Consider the following 26,538-nt stretch of genomic DNA (forward strand, 5'->3'; position numbering starts at 1 on the left):
TGAGCTGAGTATCTATAATTTTTGTGTGAACGCTGTTCAGCCAAACAGGGGAGCAGTATTCAGCTGCGGAGTATACGAGTCCAAGGGCTGAACACCGAAGTGTACTTGCTGTTGAGCCCCATGTAGTCCCGCAAAGCTTCTGTATGATGTTGTTACGGGTTCTCAGCTTTGCTGCGGTGTTCTCAAGATGTTTCTTAAAGGAGAGTGTTCTGTCCAGGGTGACGCCGGGGTACTTGGGATTATAGTTGTGCGTGAGCAGTTGGTTATCAATGTACACTTTAAGTTTTGTGTGGGCCATATTGTTGTTCAGGTGAAAACAGCTAACCTCGGTTTTTTTGGGGTTAGGTTTAAGTCTCCATTGTTTAAAGTACTTAACCAGGCGTTCCAGATCTTCCGTTAGGATTGCCTCGGAGTTTTGTATTAAGGAGTTTTGAGTTGCAAGTGCCCAGTCGTCTGCATATCCAAATTTTTTAGATCTGGTAGGGGGCATATCAGCTATATACATACTAAATAGCAGCGGTGCAAGTACGGAGCCCCGGGGGAGGCCGTTGTTAAGCGTTCTCTGTTTGCTCACTGTAGTTCCCATGGTTACACGAAAGTTTCTACTGCTCAGCATAGTATTTATGAGTCGGGCGGTTGCTTTGCAGGGGATTATTTTCAGGAGCTTATAGATGAGGCCATCTTTCCAAACCGTGTCATATGCAGCCGATAAATCGATGAATGCCACAGACGTCTTCAGTTTTCTTTGGTAACCTGCCTCTATGTAGGTAGTTATAGAGAGCACTTGGTCAGTGGTGCTTCGTTGAGGCCTGAATCCTGCTTGTTCAATTGGTATTTTTTGAAGTAGCTTTGGGCCGATTTTGTTCAGGACCAGTCTTTCGAGGAGCTTGTAAGCTGAACTGAGTAAAGCGATGGGGCGGTAACTCGCTGGGTTGTCTGTTGGTTTTCCAGGTTTTAGAATGGCTATGATTTTTGTTTGTTTAAAGATGTTTGGTAGGTTACCTGTTTTGAGTATATCTGTATAGAATTTAGACAACCAGGTTTTTGCAAATTTCCCACAATGGATCAGGAATTCGGGAGGTATACCATCTGTACCAGGAGCTTTGTTAGGTTTAATGTCTTTGATGGCGTTTGAGACTTCTTCTGGAGTGAACGGTGCGGAGTACTCTGTATCTGATGGACAGGCAGCTTTTAGATGTTTAAGCTCCCTTTTTATAGTAGTGGTAAACTTTTTATCACATGCTCCTCTGGAGGTGGCAACTATATGTGATGCAATTTTATTAGCGTTGAAGTCGTGGATTTGTCGTGTTGCCAGTTTGTCACTTCAGAGTTTTCTTAGGAGCGACCACGCTTTACGGCTAGACTTTTTGAAATCTAACGATTCGACTTCATTTGTCCATTTCTTCCTTCTTGCTACATCAAGGCTCAGGAGAAGTTCGTCCGCAATGTCACTTTCACCGGTTTCAAGATATTCTTCGTAGAGGTTTTGGCTTTCCTCACTCCATCCTGGTATGTATTGCTTACGATGGCCCCTGGGAATGTGTTTCTTTCCTGTAGCAATTATTGTCCCTCTAAACCTTTCATAATTTGTGTATGTTGGTGGAATCCATCGTAGGATTTTATCGAGTTCGTTGGTAAAGGCGGGCCAGTTACCTTTGTTAAAGTTCCAGCGTGGTCGTGGAATGGTTGTGACTAGTGGGATTTGGATACCAATCTCAATAATGATCGGCCTGTGCTGGCTATGCGGGAAGTCATGAAGTACTCTTCCCTTGGTTGGTAAGGGGTAGCTTTTCTGGTTTTTGCTCACAAAACATAAATCTGGATTGTACTCTTGTTTCCATGCCGCCGATTTAAAAGTGCCCCGGTCTTTGGCATCGAAGACGTGATGCAGGTGGTTACTCTCTGCCCAGTCTAGCAGTGTCTCCCCGTTTTCATCGTTATTTCTGTATTTCCATTCTTGATGATGGCTGTTAAAATCACCTAAATAGATGGCGGGATGGGGCCTTATGTCTATGACGTGGCTTGGCCATGTAATACTTGGGGGTTTATAAACATTTGTCACTTCCATTTCACCTATTTTGGTAACGGTCAAATGTATATTATCTTGCATGGTAGAAGATATGAGGTGAGCGTTTTCTACGGAGTTTTTTACGTAGTTGGCGGTACCATAAGCATGGTGATAGGTTGCTCCCAGAAGATCATAGCCTGGAATTTTGCCTCTACTTGCGAGTTGTTGTTCGTTCGCAGCATGGGTTTCCTGTATGACTGCCAGGTCGATGTCGTTAGAAAGTAGTATGTTTGACAGCATTTCGCTATGGTCAAAAATAATAGTCCATTAAAATGTTACATTTAGGTTGCATTTCTTAGAGGAGTCAATTTTATTTTTTAATGTGTAGGGGATTCAGTAGAAGCTTAAGTTCAAGTTTTTGGGGTCGCCACCCTTGTCCCCCGGCACACATATTGGAAAAAGTGGTGCAAAGGGCTTTCGCGCTGTATCTCCTAAACTAGCAATCCTACAGAAAATTTCATTATACATAAAATGTAGCAAATTAAATTTTCTACAATTTTATATCGATTACTTTTTATCGTCAAGTGACCAACGAAAAAGTTATACACAAAAATATGAGAAAATTTTGTAAGAAGTTTCCTTTTGGAGGTTATAACTTTTTTTCCGTTCATTTCACAATAAAATAACATCATAGCGATTTTGTAGAGGATTTTTCAATGAATAATTTTCACTATAAAGTTGTTTAATTTTATTTATTATCTATGTTTTACAGCGCTCCAATCTTGACCAGATTCTCGAATTCTCATAGAAATACAATAAAAAAAATACTTTTCTATCTATACATATATTAGTCGAGCGGCAGCAATCATTATGCCGACTGCGAAAATCAAATTTAAGGTGAATGACCAATTTTGTTCTATTTTTATGTTTTCGAGGTCGCTGAATCCGAATATGAAGTTTATTTTTATCTAGATTTGGTGGAACATGTTCAAAAATCAAATTTTATACAAAAATGCCGAAAAACAGTTTTGATGATTTTTTAAATTTACCTCGCTGTATCCTTGGTCGCTGTAAATATTTCCTTTTGAAAATTTTACTGTCATCTTTGAAGTATGTAAATAACAATGGAATTTGTCCAAAATGTTTAGACACATTAAAAAAGGAGTTGTTAGTTTTTAAACATTTTGTCATCATATTTCGTTAGTTTCATGTTTACTTAAAAAAGTTAAGTGACAAATTTTTCAGTTTATAATTTTAACCAACACAACAATAAAATATAATTCATGAAGTTTTTGGGAAAATTTTAAGTCAAAATATACAATAGGAAAAAAGTTATGTTACTTCATAGACAAGCGGCACACCCCAAAAAACGCTTGTATCTTGAGATCTTTACCACGGTGTGGTGAATGGCTAATTTTGATCATACTTTATGATTTTGATATCCAAAATTCGTTTTTTGCTCTTCTTAAGAATTTTGCATTTTGCGGTTGCGTCATTCTTCTTCTGAACCGGCAAACAACTTCTTGGGCCTTTTCTATATATACTTATGGTTATAAGTTTTATAGTGGGGAGAAAGGTCAAAAACAGATTAATAATAGCATAGGAATGTTAAAATCATAATAAATTGTATAAATAAAAAATATGTATAGATAGAAAAGTAAGCCTAACTTTTTTTTTATTGTATCCTTATGAGCATTCCAGAATCTGATCAAGTTTGGAGCGCTGTAAAACCTATATAAATAAATAGAATTAAACAACTTTATAGTGGAAATTGTTCGCTGAAAAACCCTCTACATAATTGCTATAATGTTATTTTATTTTAAAATGAACTGAAAAAAAGTTATAAGCTCCAAAAGGAAACTTATTAAAAATTTTTTACATATTTTTGTTTATATCTTTTTTGTTGGTCACTTGACGATAAAAATAGAAACAAAATTGTAGGAAATTTTTTTTTATTGGCTTTGGATTACTTGATCCATTCAGCCACGATATATACTAAATTACTGTTTGCTACAATATTCCAAATATAATAAGATTACGTACATACATAATACTTATGCACGCACAAACATACATAGGTAGATACTGAAATCAATAAAAAGCAAAAAAAAAAAAACAAAAAGGAGGTGGAAACATTAAATTGACCGGCAGGTATACTCTACATTCATGGCCCTAAGCAACTTAAATTAATTTACAAATAATGAAATTGACAAAAAAACTAAATGCTAATACTTAATACTAATACTAAATGCTAATAAATATATAAGTTTTTTTTTAACACTTCTAGGTCTAGAAGGTCTAACTAATCGTTTAGACCTTCTTTGTGTTTTTAATCTTTTTCTCTTTTTAATTTTATAATTAATTATATGTAGGAAATTTAATTTGCTACATTTTATGTTTAATTAGATTTTCCGTAGAGTTGGTAGTTTACGAGATATAGCGCGAAACCCCTTTGCACCCCATTTCCAAGATGGCGGCCGGGGGACAAGGGTGGCGACCCCAAAAACTTGAACTTACGCTTGCTTCTACTGATCCCCCCTACACATTAAAGAAATAAAATTGACTCCTCTAACAAATGCAAGGCATGGCTTAAAAATGTAACATTTTAATGGAGTATAAATATTTTATTAAAATTAAAAATTCTAAAGTTCTTGCGTCAGAAGGTGCAGTTTAAATAAACATATTTATTTCTTTGATTTATCATATCGATTACAAAATTCTTCTTCTTCTTTAAGTTCCATCTTCTATCGAAGGTTGGAAATCATCATGGCAATGCGGACCCTGTTGACTGCCGCTCTAAATATCTCTGCACTACTGCCTTCGAACCATTCCCGTAAGTTCTTAAGCCAGGATGTTCTTCGTCTTCCCACATTTCGCTTTCCTCGGATTTTGCCTTGCATAATAAGTTGTAATAATGAGTATTTTTGCCCTCTCATCACATGTCCCAAGTACTCAAGTTTTCGTCTTTTGATAGTTAGTATTATTTCCGGTTGATTTCCTATCCTTCTAGTTACTTCCACGTTCGACATTCTTTGAATCCATGATATTCGTAGGATTCTTCTGTAACACCAAAATTCAAAGGCGGCCAACTTATTCAAATGGACTTGTTTCAACGTCCACGCTTCCAAGCCATAAAGAAGAGTAGAGAACACGTAACATCGAAGCATCCTTAGGCGTAGTTCTAACCTTATATCCCGACAACAAAGAAACTTTTTAAGTTTAATGAATGATGCACGTGCTATTTCAATACGTGTCTTAATTTCTTTGGTTTGGTCTACATTTGATGTTATCCATGTTCCTAAGTATTTGTAGTTATCCACACTCTCAATCACAGTATCTTCAATAGTTAATTGGATGTTTACGTGTGCTGATTTAGTTATGATCATGCATTTAGTTTTCTTTAAATTCATCTTCAGTCCGTACTCATGACAGCGTTCATTAAGGCGTTGCATTACGTTCTGTAAATCATTGTTGTTATCTGTTATTATTACTGTATCGTCTGCAAAACGTAAGTTGTTCAAAACTTCTCCATTGATAGATATACCTTCTATTGAATTTGAGAGCGCTTCTTGAAATACCGCTTCACAAAATTCTTACATGACAGGAATTAAAACACAAAATATTTATTTATTTATTTTAAAGGGGCTGCTGCCCAATAGGATTAAAAAAATAGTTTATAATTTTATATTGTGTGCTATAAAGTAATAAAAACGTGGTATTATAAAAAGTTATTTTTTATAAAAGTGTAATTACCTTTAATTTTATATTGTTTAGATAAACATCGATCTGGACAATCCAGGACTACACTCTATCCCGATCTGTGACCAACACTACGCAGCCTTGGAACATCTCATGATTTGCGCGATGTGCAAAAGAAGATTGGCCAGAAACCATGTCCAATATTTGGGTCCAGAGACAACTGAGTTGAATAGAGTTCTTAATGAAAACGGAATACCTCTTAAGTTGAATGATAAACCTGTAGTGTTGTGCAAACTGTGTAAATGTTTTGCGACAATTATCCTGAAAAATCCAGATGAACGGGCTGAGACAAGCGTTAATTTCCTTAACGAATACAAAAAACGGTGAGTACAATTGACTAGATCCTTTTAGTATATTTATTAACTTGGTACTTATCTCCATTGTCCAGATCATACGTGTCACTAGTGCGATATATATGTCAAAAAATCATAATTAAAAAATCGAATAACTTTTGTATTTTACATTTTTTTTTTCTAATTCTGTAAATAAAGAAGTTTACAAGGGGGTCAAAATATACTGAATAACTACCTAATACCTGAGATGAATAATCCTCAAAAACATTGAAGTTCATTTCTTCGTGGTAATCTTTAGTGGATTTTGAAACGATCTCAAATAAACCATTCTCACCAAAACCATGTTTGCTATCAATGTTCTTGATTATTAATCTTCGACCCCTTCCTGCGGGAGCATTTTACGGGGGATGCAACTTTTACAAAATTCGTGCTTTCTCTTTTCTTACTATTACTAGTGTTTTTAATTTCGTTTTTAAAGTATATGTAGCTAAACAAATTAAGCATAAGTCTTAGGGCCGGTTGTTCGAACGCTAATCAACAATGATCACTATCAAATATTTAATTGCTGTCACCAACTGTCAACGTCAACTTTGATTGGGTTGCTGAAAACATAATTGATTATAATTATGAGATTAGTTTATCAATTAACATAACAATTATCAGCATATTTGATTAACTAATTTCATAATTGTAATCAATAATTATGTTTTCAGCAACCCAATCAAAGTTGACATTGACAGTTGGTGACAGTAATTAAATATTTGATAATGATCATTTTTGATTAGCGTTCGAACAACCGGCCCGTAATTTTTCAAAAAAAAAACCTTATTGGTTTCAACTACATCACACTTTTAAGTACTGCCTTTAGTTGTTCATGAGAAAGATTTTGTAGCAGGTTTTGAGCATTGAGATTATTTGGTACCCCTAATTTTGTAAGTTCGATTCTCAGATTAAACTGTGTGGATTTTAGTACTGAACACTTCTTCCTCCTATACTCCTTCCTCCTCTTATCTTTTCCTGTATTATCAGTCTTAGCATTTCAGATCGCTGTCCCCTCATTACGTGTCCCAGATATTGCAACTTTCTTATTTTCATTCTGATTATTATTTCGCATTCTTTGCCCATTTCTCGCAATACTTCCGTGTTCGTTTTCTTCTGTGTCCATGCTATCCTTCTGTAACACCACATTTCAAATGACTGTAGCTTATTTATGTGTCTTGCTTCAATGTCCAGCTTTCAAGTCCATATTGCAGTATCGAGAACACGTAGCATCTTAAAGCTCTTACTCTCAGTTCTAATCTAAGGTCTTTGTTGCAGAGAATTGTTTTCATTTTTACAAACACATTTCTTGCTATTTCTATCCTGGTCCTTTTTTCTGTTGTTTGATCATTATTGTCTGAAATCCAGTGAAACCTCTATACTCTGGGTATAGAGATTTTTGAAGAGAAGAAGAACTGACGAAATATGGGGAAAAATAAATGAGAAGAGATTTAAGACAAAAAGAAGAGGGGCTTAGCTCAGAAGGAAGAAAATAAAATAATCAAAAGGGCAGAGAGACACTAAATCTCAAGTGGGTATTCGGGCTAGCTTCAATACACCGAATATTGGCTTTAGAGATATAAAAAGGAAAGATTTGATAATGAAATGATAGTAATTAGAAAGAAAATAAGACCTGTTAATACAAAAACTTAATACAACTAGATAAGAAGATAGAAATAAAGTGATATAAAAAGGACGATAAAGAGAGAAGAAGAAGGGCGCCAACTCAACAAGAGGTTGAGAGGTTGACCTAGATATGATCACCTGAAATACAAAATATTAAATACTAACCTTGTCTTGCTATATTATATACTGGTAATACAGACTGAAATAAAACACCAACCTTAATACATACAAATATATTAGTAATAAATAAGTTATATATATTACAAGTTACATATAACTCTCTAAACACAATAACAGTGGTAGTGGGTGGTGTAACGGTCAAACAGGGCCAAAAAGCCACTAACATGCAATGAACCACTACACACTGCGCTAAATAAAGGTATTTATCACAAAATCCAAAATCAAAGTCCGTTGGAATAGCAAAAAGGTCTATATAAATGAGTTGGTCAGTGACTCTTTATATATTATACAAAAAAACCTACTAGACGTATTCCCTATTTAAAATCCGCGACAAAATTTTACAACCCGATTCCCTATTAAATTTTAAGATACAATTATTTATGATTATTAAACAAGACCTGATTTTATTTATTTAAACTAACTACTACTTATACTGAATCAAAGAGAAGAAAAAAAGCAACGACCTAAAACCCTATCTATCACGAAAATATATGTACTCTTCCTGATCGTATGCATACGAAAAGTTTACAATGTAGCAAATATATCTTACTCAAAAGTAAATAATGAAAAAGTAAATAAACTTAGCTTTTACACAACAGCCGGTTAAAAGTAGGGTTGCAAGTCCATGAGATGAATTCTTTTGGCACAATAACGCTGGTTGGCTGCTGTGGTGAGTAAGTCCTACTGCAAGGTCCTGGGTGAAGATGCTGGTTGTAGTAAAATCAGGTATGGTGTATTATCCAACAAAAACAGCCCACTCTAGGGATAAACCATCACAGAGTGGCTAGCAATCTAACTAGTACATAATTAACGTGATAGAGTCACGTTGTGTGACTAAATAACTAAGTGACGGGATCTAAAATAAAGTTTATTTAATTAGTTATGATGTATTTCAATAACAGTAGCAGTACATACTGAACAGGCCCAAACAAAAACATCAAATATTAGGTAGGTTAGGTATTCATATGTCATGTCAAAATTTCTGAAGTTTACTTCAATTCAGACATGACAGGGACGTGCGCATTAGATGGGCGTGACAGAAAAATGTATAGATACTCGTTAAAACTTTTTATAAATCACAGATAAAAAAACTTAAGTAAAAAGCCTACCAATAAGGTATAAAAGATATTAGAATTTAGGTTTGGACACTAGAAAAAAAACTTGACCTTCAATGTTCTTGGCAAATATTTAAGGATAATATGAGCTATAATATGGAATTTATGTGGTAAATTACTCTAACGAAAGATCTAACTACAATGATGCATTGGATTTCACAACGAAGGAATGAGAGATAAATGTATTATGTACTTACTGAAACAAGGCAGGCACGCCGGAATATCCACTTCTGTTATGCGAAGAAGTCCAAAGAGATGTTTAACTTTGGTTATCTAGTTTTGTAGATGGGATTAGCTGACGCTTGATTTCCTTCTAATTATTTGATTTCCATCGAAAATTTGTTTCAATCCCGTCACTTAAAAGTGAGAATAACCTCACTAGCGGCGCGCCATCCGCCCTTCGAGCCGTTTCCTGACCAACTGCTCTTCAATGTTATCGGAAATCGATTCGTATCGATCCGATAGAAACATGCGCGGTGCTTTCCTCTTGCTTCGCTGCGAAAATAGGCACCTAGGCGATTAAATAGGCGTCTCCAAAGAATTTTCTAGAGGGGTATTTTTAATGAAATTTAATTGAATGAATCGACAATCGTAATTAATTTTAAATGGTCCGTAGCATAACTGCTACACCAGGTTCCTCGGTATTTGTATTTATCAACCCTTTCTATTGAACACTAAAGACCGTAAACTTCAATGAACTGTCAACACGGATGGAATGGCCCCATCCCATTCAAACAGTGAAGCGAGATTGCGGCCAACATACAAGTGAGAGGTCCTAGAGAGAGACAGAGCTTGCCAGGGAAAATTTGCTACAACATACCACCAGAGTTGCCAGATGTGATTTTATAAATCCCCCACTTGGAAACTGAAATTCCCTCAAATTGAAGCTCAAATCCCTTAAATTTAAATTTTTGCCGCATTTTAATAAATTAGTAGTCAAATGTAGAGAACAGTAAACCAAAATTATACTACTTAACAGAAGGCCCTGGAAATAATTCATAGGTCCTATCGTCTTCGATTATATGAGAGTATTATTATACAGTTCTATGTATATACGCAAATTTAATTTACCATGACCCCTTAAAATATCTCATAATTGTCCCTCCCCAACCATTTCTGCTTAGAAAAATTCCTCTAGACGCTTTCAAATTACTCCAAAATTATGGAAAAATACCCCAAACTGGCAACCCTGACTACCACTATCAATTTTTTGTTTACGAAAGATTGCGATTATCTTCCCTCCTTCCCTGACTAGCGCTATCTCATCCTGGCGGGATTAAATTCACTTCTTGCCCATTCTATCCGTTTGACAGTTCATTGGTAAACTTTGATAATAGCATCTGTCAACTTGATTTGACAATATTAATTGAATTACAGACTTCTCCATTTCAATGACATCGTACCAATGGACGAGTCCGAGGCTGAAGAACCAATCATCGTACCCAGTAGAGCAGAAAGGATAGAAAATCTGAAGAGAAAGAAAAAGCTGATCAAAAACCCGGCCGCTGTAGATCGTACGGATGTAGAAGATCAAGAAGAACCTGCCGCGAGGGAAGAAAGAGTACCTTCGACAGACACGAACAGCCAGTCTCGGTCGAGATCAGAATCGCCGAGCGATGACTACAACGGAATCGATTACAATACGCTTATACCTGCCATCGCGATGGAAATCGGAAGTGACACGGAAGGAAAGAGAGATGGAAAGTCGCCGAATATGATCAAAAAGTTAACCGATATGGTAAGTACGATCATATTGTTCAAATTCTATACGTTTCCCTTTGTTTTTGCTTTATTTTTTGAAGTTATACTTCTTTAGGCATGAGGGTGAATTTTTACATTCTCTGGCGCATGCGCACACCGACAGTATGGTATTAGTCGCTACATCTTTTAAGTTATGTAGCGCAAATAAGGTGTGCGTGAAGAGAATATATTATTAGTGTTTTTAGTAAATATATTTATTATAATTTTTATGTCTGTGGATTTGTCTTCCTCCTAATAAGTATTATTGAAAATGTTTATTTTAAATTAATGTATCTGTCACTGTGATTGTAATTATATCCGAGAAATGATGGGCTAAATACAAAAACGGTGGTAGCTGATCAGTAGAGCATTCGCCTAAAGATCGAGAGTTCAAATCCGGACAAAGTCATATCTTTTTTTTTTAATTTTTGGTATTCTTTTTGTTCTTTCTAAAATTAGTTTAATATTTAAATACAATACAAAAAAACGGTTTAAAGTAAATAGGTATATTGATTTCGTTGAACTTATAATATGAAGTTAGATTATATTATAATAGAAGTATAACTTCTTACGTGCGTACAAAGTACACACACATTCTTTTTCGTTTTTAATATTCTATTTATATCCATAACAGTAAAAATATTATGGTCGATCTTCTCCTTCTTCATGTGCCTCATCCTTTACGAACATTGGCGATCACCAATGCCCAACCATGAGGCACACCTTGACTGATGCTCTTTCGAGCTGTTATAATCATTGATGCAAGTTGACACTTGGTCAACACATGCATTTAGCTTGTTATTAAGTACTTAAGTTCTATCTGAATTGAAATTAACGGTGGACCCCATATTAACGCCATTTTTCAACTTGCAGCATAGAGAAGGAGTAGAAATAGTAAAAATCGTAAAGGCGGAAAAACCCAAAGGCGGCGAAGCGAGCACTAGCAAACTTGGTTTCAATTCCTCTGTCTCAGTCCGACAGCTGTTTCCGGGAGAAGACGACCTTCCTTTAACGGGCAACATAGAATTTAATAATGTCAAGGATAAAACTCCAGAAGGTTGGGAGAAGTGCTGTTCCGTCATTCAGTATGATGAGGAAACGAAAAGACTATGGCAGGAATTGCAGAAACCGTATGGCAACCAAAGCAGCTTTTTGAGGCATCTCATTCTTTTAGAGAAGTACTTTAGGTAAATTATTTTTCAAAAATGCATGTTTAGATGTAGAGTATCTGCATATATTACAAAGCTTTCTGCATTTTCCCCATTCTATCTCTGAAAAAATCATCGATTTCACATATACAAGTTTTTGAATGTTCTAAAAAGGTATACCGGGTGGTGAATTCGAAAACGGTCCATAGGAAATTCAATGTAAAATCCTAAACTGTTGAATTCCTGCTTCCCTAATTATTTTACATCAAAAGACATTAGAAACTATTTGTAGAGGGGTAGAGGATTGAAATCTGTATTGAAAACAACTGTTAAAATTGTTCTACGAATTAACATATTCCAAAATTTTGTAAAAATGTAATACATTTTGTAAAAATGTAATGCATTTTTCAGTTTTTCAGCCCAAAATTAGGCCACACACAATGCAATTTTTGAACTGTCAATATATTTATTTTATCATTTATTGTTTAAAAACAATACAGTTGAAAAGATACCCTCAGTTGCGGAGAAAATATTAATAATTAAAGATTTTTTATTCAGTCAATGGTTTGAGTACTGTCAGTTAAATAGTAATGTGTGGCCTAACTTTTACACACATACCTAATGCGGCAAATGTATCATATTTTTCAAAATTTTGGAATGCATTTAAATCCTAGAACAATTTTAACTTTTGATTTTAATACAGATTTCAATTCTCTACAAATATTCTCTCATGACTTTTGATGTAAAATAATTAGGGAAGCAGGAATTCAACAGTTTAGGATTTTACATTGAGTTTCCTATGGCCCGTTTTACGATTCAACACCCGGTATAAGGGATAGCTCATGTCATCGGCTATCCTCACATGACTTTTAGAACCTGAGAACCTTAGAATGCCTTTAGAACGTTTTTTCAGCTTTTTTGTTTTCTTTACTGGCCTATAGTTTCAGAGATTTCAGTGTTATATACTGTTATAGTAAAGTTACACAAAACAAATAGATATAAGTTGAATGAAAAGTTCGTATGCGGACACATAGATGGCACTACTGGTATTAAATCCATATTTATTATTTTTAGCCAGCTCTAAACTTCAAAATATGCGTGTATAAACTTGACAGCTGTCGAACTATTAGTTTCTGAGATCATTGAGTGAAGCAACTTGTGTTAGTCTAAAAAAATGGATAAAAATGAGTTTCGCGTCTTAATCAAGCATTGCTTTTTTAGACACGGCGGAAATGGCGGGTTCGTTGGCAAAAATATTCCCATGAGATATTTTTGCATAATCACATTCGTGAGACATCCCAGAATAAGGTTCAAGAAGTCGCCCACGTGAAAAGTGGGCCAATTTTTTTTAACAATTTTTTTTAATCAAATTGCAAGAATCAATATTTTTGGGCCGAACAATTTTTTTCTTTAATTTTTTGGACCATTCTGGACAAAAAAGATCTCTTATAATTTTTCTCTAAAACTGATCGTTTTCGACTTTAAGCAATTTAAAATTTGAAAAACGCGAAAATGGCCATTTTTAAGACTTAATAACTCGGTCAAAAATTATTATTTTGAAAGTCAGAAAGTGACTAAGTCAAAGTTTAAAGTCGCCGTTACATGATCCTGAAGAAATCTGTGTCATTATTTACTACTAAGCTGTTATTTTTAATTAATAACAATGAGTGGTTAGATCGTATTGACGCTGCTGTAAATGTGAGTGCGAGTAAGATGCACAATTGGACTGCTGGAATAGCTTCTCTCTCGCACTCAGCATTTACAGCCCCGCACACGTGCATGGCGCTTATTATTATTACTTAAAAATAACAGCTTAGTAATAAAATAATCACAAAAATTTCTTCAGGATCTTGTAGGCGGGGCTTTAAACTTTAATTTAGTCATATATTGACTTTCATAATAATAACTTTTAACCGAGTTATTAAATTAAGCCTTGAAAATCGCCATTTTTCGTTTTTTTCAATTTTAAATTGCTTATAAGTCGAAAACGATCAACTTTAGAGAAAAATTATAAGAGATATTTTTTGTCCAGAATGGTCCAAAAAATTAAAGAAAAAATTGTTCGGGCCAAAAATATTGATTCTTGCAATTTGATTAAAAAAAAATTGTTAAAAAACAATTGGCCCACTTTTCACGTGGGCGAATTCTTGAACCTTATTCTGGGATGTCTCACGAATGTGATTATGCAAAAAAATCTCATGGGAATATTTTTCCCTTCGAACCCGCCGTTTTCGCCTTGTCTATTTGGATAAAAAATAGTAGGTTATGGCATCAATATTTTGGGATGCGCATGAAACAATATTCATCGACTATCTTGAAAAGGCAAAAACCATTACATTGCGTTATTTTGCTTCGAATTGCTTCCACAGCTACTTTATTCACCAGATATGGCTCCCAGCGATTACCATCTATTCGCTGATCTGAAGAGAATGCTCACTGGAAAGAATTTTTTTATGTTTGCCTACGAACTTTTCAGTCCAACGATTATTTAAATTTTATTTACTTACTATCTTTTATTTCTTTACAGAAATGGTGATTTGGTATTATCACCTAAAGCTAGTCACCATTCAATCAATTATAGTGAATCTGTGCATAATAGATTAAGGGCGTACGACAACATACCTACCAGTGCTGGCAACATTCAACCTTTAAGTATGCTTCCTTTTAATAAAATGTCCGGCAAAAGCAGTAGTATTATATCCAGCGGAGTTACGCACCCAGGTAAGCAAACAAACAGTAGAGAATAGGTGGTGCAATCAAAATAATGTTTATTTGGTGTTAAGAGAGAGAGAGTGAATATTTATATCCTATTTTTTAAAATATCTGTGGAAGTCAATACAAAAAGCGTGCCATCTTGTGGGTATCGAAATTTTTACTGCGTTATGGTTTTTTATTAACATTTAATTAAGTAAATTGCGATTTTTTTTTCGTTCATTTCAATATTGTTCAAAAACTATCCATTGTATATGTACACGTTCAACAGAGGGCTTTCTTGAAAATACTTTCTCTTTAAAATGAGGTTTTCTAAATTAAAAAATATTCATGAACAAAAAAAGTTACTGCAAATTACACCGAAAATAAGCATTTTTTCAATTGTATATAATTAGAGTTATTTGCGAGTGAATATGTTTATTTTTAACAAAAAAAAAACATGTTTTTGGATGGTTTTTCGCAGATAACTCAAAATGTATTCTAGCGAAAAAATATTCTTAGTAAAAATATAGCTTATAAAAAATTGAAAAAGTGGTGTACACGTGAGGTCTGAAGACCCAGTAGAAGCAGAGTTGTAGCTAATGAAAAGTAGGTTCTTCTTCGTCAAATTCCAAATCGAAAATTTCAATGTGAAATAACCAAAAAACAGATCACTTTTCGGGGAAAATTCATTACAACTTTTTAAAGTGTTTAAAAAAAGGTTTATTTTTGTTATTTTAAAAAACTTCTAACGTTAAAAATAAGTGGGTTACGCTCCAAATATTGTTGGTCCTTTTTATTTTTTGGTACAAAAATCGCGAAAATCACCTCCTAATTAGCTTCCCAAATAAAATTAATCGCTACCGCTTCACAAGTTACTTTACTTATGTATTGTTTATAAATTATCTATAAATTTCACTGGTTCAAAGTGCTCATTTTTGAAAAAAATTGGGTTTAAAATAAAACATTTTTTAATTTTGAAAAAGAAATGGAATTGTTCATGGAATTAACTTAAAAATTATTAGTAATACCAAAAATCTTAAAGAGTAATAAAATGTACGTTTTGCTTTTCTGAATATTTTTGCTTTTTTGTTTTCTTGTTAGACAAAAATTGGTTATGCTATGGCTGTTCAAAATTTGCCTAAACTCGTGATTAGTTACTCGTTCAACCCATTTTAACTACAGATTTTTCAAAAATAAGCACTTTAAACCGATGAAACTTACAGATCATATAAAATAATACATAAGCAAAGTAACTGGTGAAATGGTAATGATAAAATTTATTTGTGATGCTAATTAGGGGGTGATTTTCGCGATTTTTTAACCAAAAAATAAAAGGGACCAAACACTTCAAAAAAGTTGAAATGAATTTTCCCCGAAAAGTGCTCCGTTTTTGAGTTATTTCACATTGAAATATTCGATTTCGAATTTGATGAAGAAGAATCTACTTTTCATTAGCTATAACTCTGCTTCTACTGGGTCTACAGATCTCAAGCATTCACCATTTTCTTTTTAGTTTTTTATAAGCTATATTTTTGCTAGGAATATTTTTTTCGCTCAAATACTTTATCTCCGAAAAACCGTCCAAAAACATGTTTTTTTCTGTTAAAAGTATTGACTTAGGGAAAAAACTCTATAGAAGAAAAGTTGCTTAGAATTAGTCATTTTATCCAATTTCGGACTTATTTTGAATGTATATTTTCACCTTCGAGAAGGGATGTAGAATTGTAAACTTTTTCTTGATAATAATAGTCAATTTCAACTACCTATTCCCAAATTTTCATCCTTCCTTTATTTTTTTGGGGCCAGATTGTTCTTTGATCGGGCTAATAAAGTGTAAATGCAGTTTCAAATATGAAAACAGTTAATAAGACATTTTGAAACTGTTAATAAGATTATTATCGAGATACACATGTTTTGTATTTTTGTTTTAGCGTTGAACAGCTCAGTTTTCACCATCTCCTCCATCCAGAACCCGAACACTCCCAAACCAGTGGGCACTACCGGTATGTCAGTAACCACCATACCAATCAACCATGCGAAGAGTACGCCTTTAACTATATCTCAGCTCAACAGTCCGCCTTTACTTCCCTCTACTGCTACACTACAACCGATCAACAGAGCAAAGATGGCAGCGCCGCCGGGCTTGATTTCCTTGCATCCCGGAACTTCTAGGCCGGTAGCACCTTTGGTCAAAGTTCCTCAACCTCAGAAAATTAAGTTCCCGATCACGAAGAATTGGAGACCCAATTTGATACCGATTGATCCTACCAAGAAGCAAGGAAGAAAGACTGGTTTGGTACAGGTTAGTAGACTGTTTGATGTTAATTTATTTTTTTTTAAGTGTATCCAACAGAAAATCCAGGAAAAGTGTATCCAACAAAATGTCAACAATAGGGATGGCAACGATGTATCTACAGGGTGATTAATTATTGGGGTAAAGCTCAATAAAAATTGTAGCCAACTTTGAGCTTTACATTACAAAATTAGTTAGAATGTTACAGGTTGTTCGATAACACAGTGGCAGTTATGTTTTTTTTTTTAAATGGAACACCCTATATTTTATTTTATATTCGAAATCCTGTTAACTTCTCCATCACAAAAATATAAAGGTTTGTTATGTTATACAAGGTGTTTACAAAGTTATAACCAATTTTGTATGAAAATCGTAACAAGTTCACCTCCCTGTATAAATAAAAATAAGCACAGCAGCAATGGTTTATTAATGCAATATTTTTTTATTTATTGTCACAATTTTCAAGAATTATTGACATTGCTAATTTTCTGTATATCAAATACAGGGTGAGTCAAAACGCAAGTACATTATTTTCTCAGTAATGTTAAATGGAACACCCTGTATTTTATATCAATATTGAAAAATAACATTACCGTACTTTAATTTTTATATAACATTCCCTATATCCAAATGTATTAGTTTTTGAGATATTTTCATTTTTCAGACCAAATTATTTTAGGTGTCTAAATTTATCTAAATTTTAAGTAAGCCATGACTGAATTGACAATTGACGATTACTGATTATCATTCCGGTAATCAATGTAACAATGTAGCAAATAAAGAAATAACAAGCTGAAAATGCGAGCACTATCATAACGAAAACTTTGTTTATATACCTATTTAAATTCATAATATAGAAAATTGCTATTACGAAAAACTGTTTAGAATTAAAAATTATGTTTTAATGTGCAAGTACATCATTCTAATTTAAATGTTGTGAACTATAAAGATACTTTACTCGAAATTCATATTTTTTTACATACCTCGTATAAAATTAATAAAATTTGATTCATGATGGTTGCAACATAAATCTTACACCAAGAAGAGATTTTTATGAAGAATAACTTTTCTTCGTCAAATTAAAAATACCAGAGTTATAAATGAAAATGGTGTTGGTATCCACAATTTGAGAAAATTCGTCAAATATTTTTTTCCATTAGAAGGATGTAATTTCATATATCAGAACATACTTTTTTATTCCAAACCACATTTTAAATAACAATTTTCCAATATTGTAAAATAAATAATACATACATGATAAAGATACTTTTTACTGATGAACTTTACTTGGATCTACAGACCTAGCGAGTCTCGTAAATTCCACGGCTTTGCGCCACGCTTCACGCAACCGTATTTGCGTACTTGTGTTTTGAGTTGTGTGCCCTGTTCGCTGGTCGAGTGGAGTTATAGATAATTTACCAAATTTAAATATAATTGTTTCGACTGATTCATTATTAATATAGTATAATATGTATTATTGCTTTCAAAATATACTCAAATTGTATTTTTATACATTTATTACACATATTATTATAATAATTAAATTCACTATAAAATGTCATTTATGTTTTATTAATAGCTAAATAATTTAAAATTTAGTTTGACCAAAAACCATGTTTTTTTAAATTATGTAAGGGTTTTTGCGGGCTTAATGATATTATTTTTTGAGATCGATACAGCCTGAATATTTTTTTTTCATTTTTTTACGTTATATGTGAATAAAAAATAAGACTAATCGCATTTTTAGCACACCACCCCCCCCCCCTACCCCCAAAAAACGTCAATTTTTCTATTTTTTTTTTTTTTTTTTTGTTTAAAGTTGCAATTAATTTAAAATTTTTATGAGGCGTCTACAAAACATATCTATTTTTTATAGACCCGTGTAGGTCGAGTGACAATACATATAACCTCAAAATTCCTTTTTTATTTTTTTTAAAACGTATTTTTGACTTCCAATCGAAATTTTTTTTAAAACGTCCAATGAATATTGTACATCTCTCTCTCTCTCTCGCGGACGGCCGCTTCAATACATGCTTAGCGCTCATTTTTAATTATTAAAAATAATAGTTAGTGATAAAATAATGACAAAAATTTCTTTAGGCTATTGCAGGGGGCTTTAAACTTTGAGTTGGTCACTTTATGACTTTCATAATAATAATTTTTAACCGAGTTATTAAGCCTTGAAAATGGCCATTTTCGCGTTTTTCAAATTTGAAATTGCATGTAACTCGACAACAGTCAAAGATACCTTGTTTACTCAGCTTGATCTAGAGAATCTAAAACAAATTTGTCCGAAGTGAAAAAATTGATTTTTTGAATTCGTTTAAAAAAATGTTTTAACAATTTTCCGACCGCGGTACTGCCTGGCACTGGCACCTTGTGGATTTGTTATAAGGACCTCTTTTTGAGTAAGTTTAAGTAAGCATACAGCGTGGACTATTTGCATTAGGAGCCAAACGTAGATGGTTTGTAAAATACACAAGAGACAAAAAAATTAGCAGCCATCGCCAAAAAAAGTTATACGTACCTATTAAAAAAAAATAATAAGGTTATAATATGTACACTCGACCTTAGGGTCCTTAAAAATAGACGTTCTGTAAAAGCCTCAGCTCTGCATGTGAATTTTTTGTAATTTATAATTTAATAATTAGGTACTAACTATTCTAAATGCGACATAAGCTACAATTTAACTTGATTTTATTAACGTTTCTACGTCAACTACGGACGTCGTTGACAAAACACAAAATATTAATAAATTAAACAAAAATGTTGTTTGGTAAAAAAATCTTCTAATAATTTAATTTAATGTAACTTATTTATATAGATCGTCCCAAACCATTTTTTCAGTGCGTCACAGATTATCGAATTCTCTCTATCGCATTACAGATGGAAAATAAAATCATTTTTTAGTTAAATTGTGGCTTATTTCCCATTTAGAATAGTTAATTACAAAAATGCCACAAAGAAATAGCTTCAGAACAACAGTTATAATCTAATTGCAAACCAACTTAAAAAAAATAAAATCGAAAAATTAACATTTTTGGCTGTGGGGGAGGGGGAATAGGGGAAGTGGGCTAAAATTGCGGTGAGTCCTAATTTTTTAAAATCATATAGAACGTAAAAAATAAAAAAAATATTCAGGCTGTATCGACCTCAAAAAATATAATTGGACCCGCAAAAATCCTTACAAAATTTTAAACAAACATGGTTTTTGGGGGGTTTAACAGTGTTTCGCCCAATTTTTGAATATCGTAATATACTCAGTTATTTCAAATTATACATAATCTATTAACAAAACCTTGAGTTGATCTATGTTGCAGTCTATAAAATGGAGAAAATCCCCAAAACCCCCTAAAAAAACAGTTTTCCGAATTTTTCAAGATGGCGCACCTGACGGAAAAATCTGAAAAAAATCAGAGAGATAGCTTTTGATAAAATACACAAAATGCAAAAAAAATTGGACCTGCAGCCCCCTCCAAAAAAAAGTTATAGGATTTAAAAAAGTTAAAAAAAAAATTGAGGTTATGTACACTCGACCTAAGGGTCCATAAAAAATAGGCATGTTTTGCAAAAGCCTCGGCTACACGTGTAAATTTTTTGAAATTTTTAAATTAGTTGCAACCCAACTAAAAAAAATTAAATCTAAAAATCTACGTTTTTGGCTGTGGGGGGAGGGGTAAGGGGGGTGGCGAGCTAAAAATCCGCGTTATCTCATTTTTTAATTGCAAAGAACGTAAAAAAAAATAAAAAGATTGAATTCTAAGAGTGAGGGCATTTTGCCTATCTTAACGGGGGTACCCTTTAGACATAGGGAATGTTATCTAAAAATTAAAGTACGGTAATGGTATTTTCAATAGTGATATAAAATACAGGGTGTTCCATTTAAAATTACTGAGAAAATAATGTACTTGCGTTTTGACTCACCCTGTATTTGATATAAAGAAAATTAGCAATATCAATCATTCTTGAAAATTTCGACAATACGTAAAAAAATATGGCATTAATAAACCATTGCTGTTTTGCTTATTTTTATTTGTACAGGGAGTTGAATTTGTTACGATTTTCATATAAAATTGGTTATAACTTTGTAAATACCCTGTAAAATATAACGAGCTTTTATATTTTTGTGATGGAAAAGTTAACAGAATTTCGAATTTAAAATAAAATATAGGGTGTTCCATTTAAAAAAAACATAAGTTTGGTCTGCCACTGTGTTATCGAACACCCTGTAACATAACATTCTAACTAATTTTGTTACGTGAAGCTCAAAGGTGGCTACAATTTTTGTTATTAACTTTTATTGCTATCTATTACTATAGCGGATCTATTGTTTACCCCACTAATCAATCACCCTATTCAACTTTCGACATGTCGGCACATATATCGTTATTTGAGATTCAATGTATCGTGACGTTGAAAAATTCGCGTCGTTAAAATGAAATTGGGCGGGACACTAAAAGAGAAACAGTAGTTAATTCATTTCTGTCTAATCTCATCCATTTAAATTATCTCCTTCGTATCCTGTTTCAGTGAAGCTGGTGTCTTATACATTTTATCTTTTATATAGCGAGTTGGTCAAGGCAAAGGTGACTTAATGAAGATGATAAAAAGAGAAGACTTGAATATCTGGGGCATATAATGAGAGGTAGCAGATACAGGATGCTGCAGTTAATACTCAATGGAAAGATCGACGGAAAAAGAGGAATTGGTCTGAAGAAATATTTATGGCTCCGAAACCTGCGTCAATGGACTGGCTTATCAGCAGATCAATTGTTACATGCCGCACAATATCGAGAACGATATCAGCAAATTGTTATGGAAGCTACCCACGCCTAAAAATTTGGGCACGGTACTTAAAGAAGAAGAAGATAGCCCCAGAAAAAATCTAGCTTGTTTAAGTCTGGAGATCTTGGAGGCTACCTCTCTGACGTATGTTTCAGCGATACTTCTTCCAATAACTCCATTTACGCGATCCTCCAAAAATTAGGGTTCAATAACATAATTTCAAAGAATTTCAGCGAAAGACATTCAATGATAATCTTGTTTGACTGTGGGTAAGAATGTGGTGAGGATTAGAAGTTGAGTAATAGTGGAAATTATGTCTGTTTTGAATTTGTTCCTGTACCAATCGACAAAATTCTATAAACACAGTCTAATGTCAGAATTTTTAGCAAGTTTTAGCACTAACTTAAAAACTGGTTAAGCCACGGCACACTTGAGTAAATAATCTCTATAATAATAGTGAGTATAATCAAATTTCGCGGCACACCTGCAGGGACTTCACGGCACACTGGTTGGGAACCTCTGGTCTAGAGCGTTCATAAAAATAGCAGTATAATATAACAGGCGGTAGCTGGTTTGTCTTTAGTTCCATGCGTGGAAGACAATGATACTAGATAAAAATTATGTGTTTTATCTCGCCAGGTATTAATGACGCACGGGTAAAGATCTATGGACTCAATTGTATGTATTTTTTTCTTTTAATATTTTCATGGCCAACCTTATAAAATGTCACCTAATTGTTGTTGCATTCAATGTATCCTATGATATTGTTCGTCCGATATAACTTTTCCCATGCGGTACAATTCATTTTCAATCAAATTAAGTCAAAACATAAAGTGAAACGTACTCCGATGTGTGTAGTATATAGTATACAGCATACAAAATGTATATACACATCCACGTTCGTTTCACTTTATGTTTTGACTTAATTTGTTTGAAAATGAATCGTGACGCATGGGAAAGGTTATAGCGGACGAACTATACAATATAATCGATGTATATATTTTTTGCCACCCCTAGTTTTTTTTATTTAACCTCCCAATTTATTTACAATCTAAAACAAGTTACAATGAGTAAATGTTCTGACCACTAGTGTAGGTGACTTGGAGAAAATGATTCATTAATCATTTTCTTTACAAATATTTTACATAGATATAAAATTGTTTGTCTCTGGGAATTACGGCAGATATAACTAAAATCGCGATGGTAAATCACTAGGTGTATTTCGTCTAAGTCTTCGTCTGACTGCTTGTCTCATCAGGTTTCTGGCTAGTACATTTGGATGTTGTGTCAGTCTGTCTTCGTATTTCTGTGCGAAGTTAGTAATTTCTTTTTTTACTGTTGCAATTTCTAGATCGCGTCTAATAATATTATTTGCAACATACCATGGGGCATTTGTGATTATTCGAAGAACATTCGACTGGAACCTCTCCAAGATTTCGATATTGGAGTTTGATGCAGTACCCCAAAGTTGGATCCCGTAACTCCATATTGGCTTCAAAATTGCTGCCATCCCTAGTTAACAATTTTTACCTTTGACTGGTAATTGTTAACTTTTACCACGACTAATTGTTAATTTTTACAGGTAATCTCGTGTGGTAAACCATACCACATAACCCTCGAAGACTACAAGAAGATGTGCGCCATCAAACGAAGTTTCGAGATGAAGCAGCAACGTCTTCAAGAAGCCCAACCCAAATCAATCTTCGTCACCCACAATTCCGTTCTCAAGTCAATTACCCCTAGAAAGGGACTAGTTATATCCAAAACAGCGACTGTCAGCGCTCCGCCCAAACTGGAACCTCCCGAGCTAGTTCCAGAAGGTGAGAATATTCTAGACAAACTTGACAAACAGGTGGAAAAGTTAGAATCTAAGTTAAACGAGAAATCTTATATTCCTAGAATCCCGAAATCGTTGACTGTTATACCGCAGACAGTGACCAAGAGGACGTCGAGGCCTGCGAGTCCCGTGTTACTCATCACACCCAAGAATAGCAGTGGCAAGTCATGATTGCATTCAATGACAATTGTTCAAAGTGCCTATTAGATATTTGGTGAGTTGGTAGAAATTTGGAAGTACTTTATTACCGAGTATAAAAATTATTATATTAGCCATGATAATCGATGTTCATTTTTGATAATTGTCATGGAACTGTTGATTTTTATTCAAATTTTAATATGGTTGCCAGTTTTTAGACAACTCGACTATTTTATTGATTCCTTGCAATATTTAAAATACATTTCAACTTTGTTCTTTATTGAAAAATTAAAAAAGACTGTATGACTTGTACACACTTCTAAATGTAGGTCATATTGGCAATCAAGTGTATGTTCTCAAAAAAATTGATAGGTTGTAAAATTATTTATTAAATTCAGCCAAGTACTTTCAGCATAGCACATGCCATCGTCAGAGCTTCTTGTTACAGGTCGTAAATGACTCATAGAAGAGTAATTGAATGGTGGGCTACAACAATGTTGTAAGCGACAGAATTGAGATTACACAGGAGATGAAAAAAACATATTGACAAGCTATTTATGAACATACGGATACCAACATTGCGGTACGAAAAACTCGGGGAAGGCAAAATGTTTTTAGCCAGATTGAAAGATGCTCGTATTGGTCTTTGGATATACAATAATATTGCATTAAAACCTCACTTTGACCCAATATGTCGCTTACAACATTTTTGTAGCCCACCATTCAATTGTTGAAATATAACATTAAATTTTTTTTATAAATGTGATGCAGGGCTAAGCCTTTGAGCTAGGGTAAAAACCTTTTTAAATATTAAAATTTCACATCTGATGTGATTAAAACACTACAATGTAGTGTCCATGTGTGAAATTTTAATATTTAAAAGGGTTTTCACCCTAGATCAGAGGTTTAACCCTGTATCCAATTTTTAAAAAAATAATTGATGGATTCGACCGTTACTTGATGGAAGTTCATTTTATCTAACAATAAAACACTAAAAACATTTGTTTTCTATACTTCCACAAAATTTATTACAACTATGTGACTACAGCTATTTCGGCAGAGTGCCTTTCTCAAGTGATTTAGTTTACTATGTGTTTGCCTTTTTAAAGTCTTTAACTGAAGAGGTTGAGGAGTGGGGAGCTGTTTATCTCGAGTTGATCATTCAGAATTATGTCTTTATTTTTCAATTTATTAATTTCCATAGATTCTAACAAAGAGAGCTTAAGGCCTTTATTTGGAATATGCAGAATTTTAAACTGTTCATTAAAAGAATGATTATGATCTAGAAGATGAAGTGCGTATGTAGAAGTGTCTGTTTTTCTATTGTTGAAAGCCCTTTTGTGTTCTGCTATCCGTTTGTCAAAGGTTCTGCAAGTTTTACCGATGTAAGTTTTCTTACAGTCGCCACAAGTTAGTTTGTAAACACCACTCTGTAGTTGTTTTCTCTTTCGGCTCTTATTGTTCTTAATATATTTGCTTAATTTGTTGTTAGTTCTGAAAGCTGGTTATTCCTTTCTTTTTTATGTATCTGGCTATTTTTGTTGTTATCTTTCCAGTATATGTGATAGAGCAGAAGGTACTGGGTTCTTTCTGTGGTGGTGGATAGACTAATTTCAGGGCTTTCTTATGGAGTTTTTGGTTTAAAATTGTTTTAATTGTTTGTTCGTTATATCCATTGTTTACTGCTATTTGTTTAATGATGTTCAGTTCTATTTCGAAGTTATTTTTTGACATGGGAATTTCTGTCAGTCTATGTATCATGCTATGGTAGGCTGCTAATTTGTGTTGTGTAGGATGGGATGAGGAATTGTGTATAGTTGTATCAGTATGGGTAGGTTTATGATATACGGACAACTCATGTTTGTTGTGTAGTCTGGTAATTGTTACATCTAGAAAGTTTATGGACTTATATTGAGTAATATTGAGTTTACAATAGAAACAGAACAGAATAAGTCCATAAACTTTTTAGATGTAACAATTACCAGACTACACAACAAACATGAGTTCTCCATATATCATAAACCTACCCATTCTCATACAAATATACACAATCCATCATCCCATCCTACACAACACAAATTAGCAGCCTACCTTAGCATGATACATAGACTGACAGAAATTCCCATGACAAAAAATAACTTCGAGATAGAACTAAACATTAAACAAATAGCAGTAAACAATGGCTATAACGAACAAACAATTAACAAAATTTTAAACCAAAAACTCCATAAGAAAGCCCTGAAATTAGTTTATCCACCACCACAGAAAGAACCCAGTACCTTCTGCTCTATCACATATTATACTGGCAAGATAACAACAAAAATAGCCAGATACATAAAAAAGAAAGGAATAACACCAACTTTTCAAAACTAACAACAACTTAAGCAAATATTTTAAGAACAATAAGAGCCGAAAGAGAAAACACCTACAGAGTGGTGTTTACAAACTAACTTGTGGCGACTGTCCGAAAACTTACATCGGTCAAACTGGCAGAACCTTTGACACAAACGGATAGCAGAAAACAAAAGGGCTTTCAACAATAGAAAAACAGACACTGCTACATACGCACTTCACCTTCTAGATCATAATCATTCTTTTAATGAACAGTTTCAAATTCTGTATATTCAAAATAAAGGCCTTCAGCTCTCTTTGTTAGAATCTATGGAAATTAATAAATTGAAAAATAAAGATATAATTCTGAATGACCAACTCGCGACAAACAGCTCCCCACTCCTCAACATCTTCAGTTATAGACTTTAAAAAGGCAAACCCATAGTAAACTAAATCACTTGAGAAAAGCACTCTGCCGAAACAGCTGTAGTCACATAGTTGTAATAAATTTTGTGGAAGTATAGAAAACAAACGTGTTCAGTGTTTTATTGT

The 26,538-nt window shown here is 33.6% G+C and overlaps 1 protein-coding gene across 6 annotated transcripts in view; it reads left to right on the forward strand.

Moving 5' to 3' along the window:
* Positions 1 to 26,028, forward strand: part of LOC114328850 (uncharacterized) — a 231,239-nt gene extending 205,211 nt beyond the window's left edge. For 5 of the 6 annotated variants that reach the window (XM_028277827.2, XM_028277811.2, XM_028277843.2 and 2 more), the window contains exons 7-12: positions 5,783 to 6,090; positions 10,398 to 10,758; positions 11,634 to 11,947; positions 14,436 to 14,629; positions 16,534 to 16,904; positions 23,263 to 26,028. In XM_028277827.2, coding sequence (XP_028133628.2) covers positions 5,783 to 6,090; positions 10,398 to 10,758; positions 11,634 to 11,947; positions 14,436 to 14,629; positions 16,534 to 16,904; positions 23,263 to 23,688 — 1,974 coding nt within the window. In that variant the 3' untranslated portion in view covers positions 23,689 to 26,028. The remainder of the gene's footprint in view (positions 1 to 5,782; positions 6,091 to 10,397; positions 10,759 to 11,633; positions 11,948 to 14,435; positions 14,630 to 16,533; positions 16,905 to 23,262) is intronic. The other variant, XM_028277849.2, reaches the window with a different exon arrangement.
* Positions 26,029 to 26,538: the final 510 nt, after the last annotated feature.

This window comes from Diabrotica virgifera, chromosome 3 (assembly GCF_917563875.1).
Source record: "Diabrotica virgifera virgifera chromosome 3, PGI_DIABVI_V3a".
Taxonomy (NCBI): domain Eukaryota; kingdom Metazoa; phylum Arthropoda; class Insecta; order Coleoptera; family Chrysomelidae; genus Diabrotica; species Diabrotica virgifera.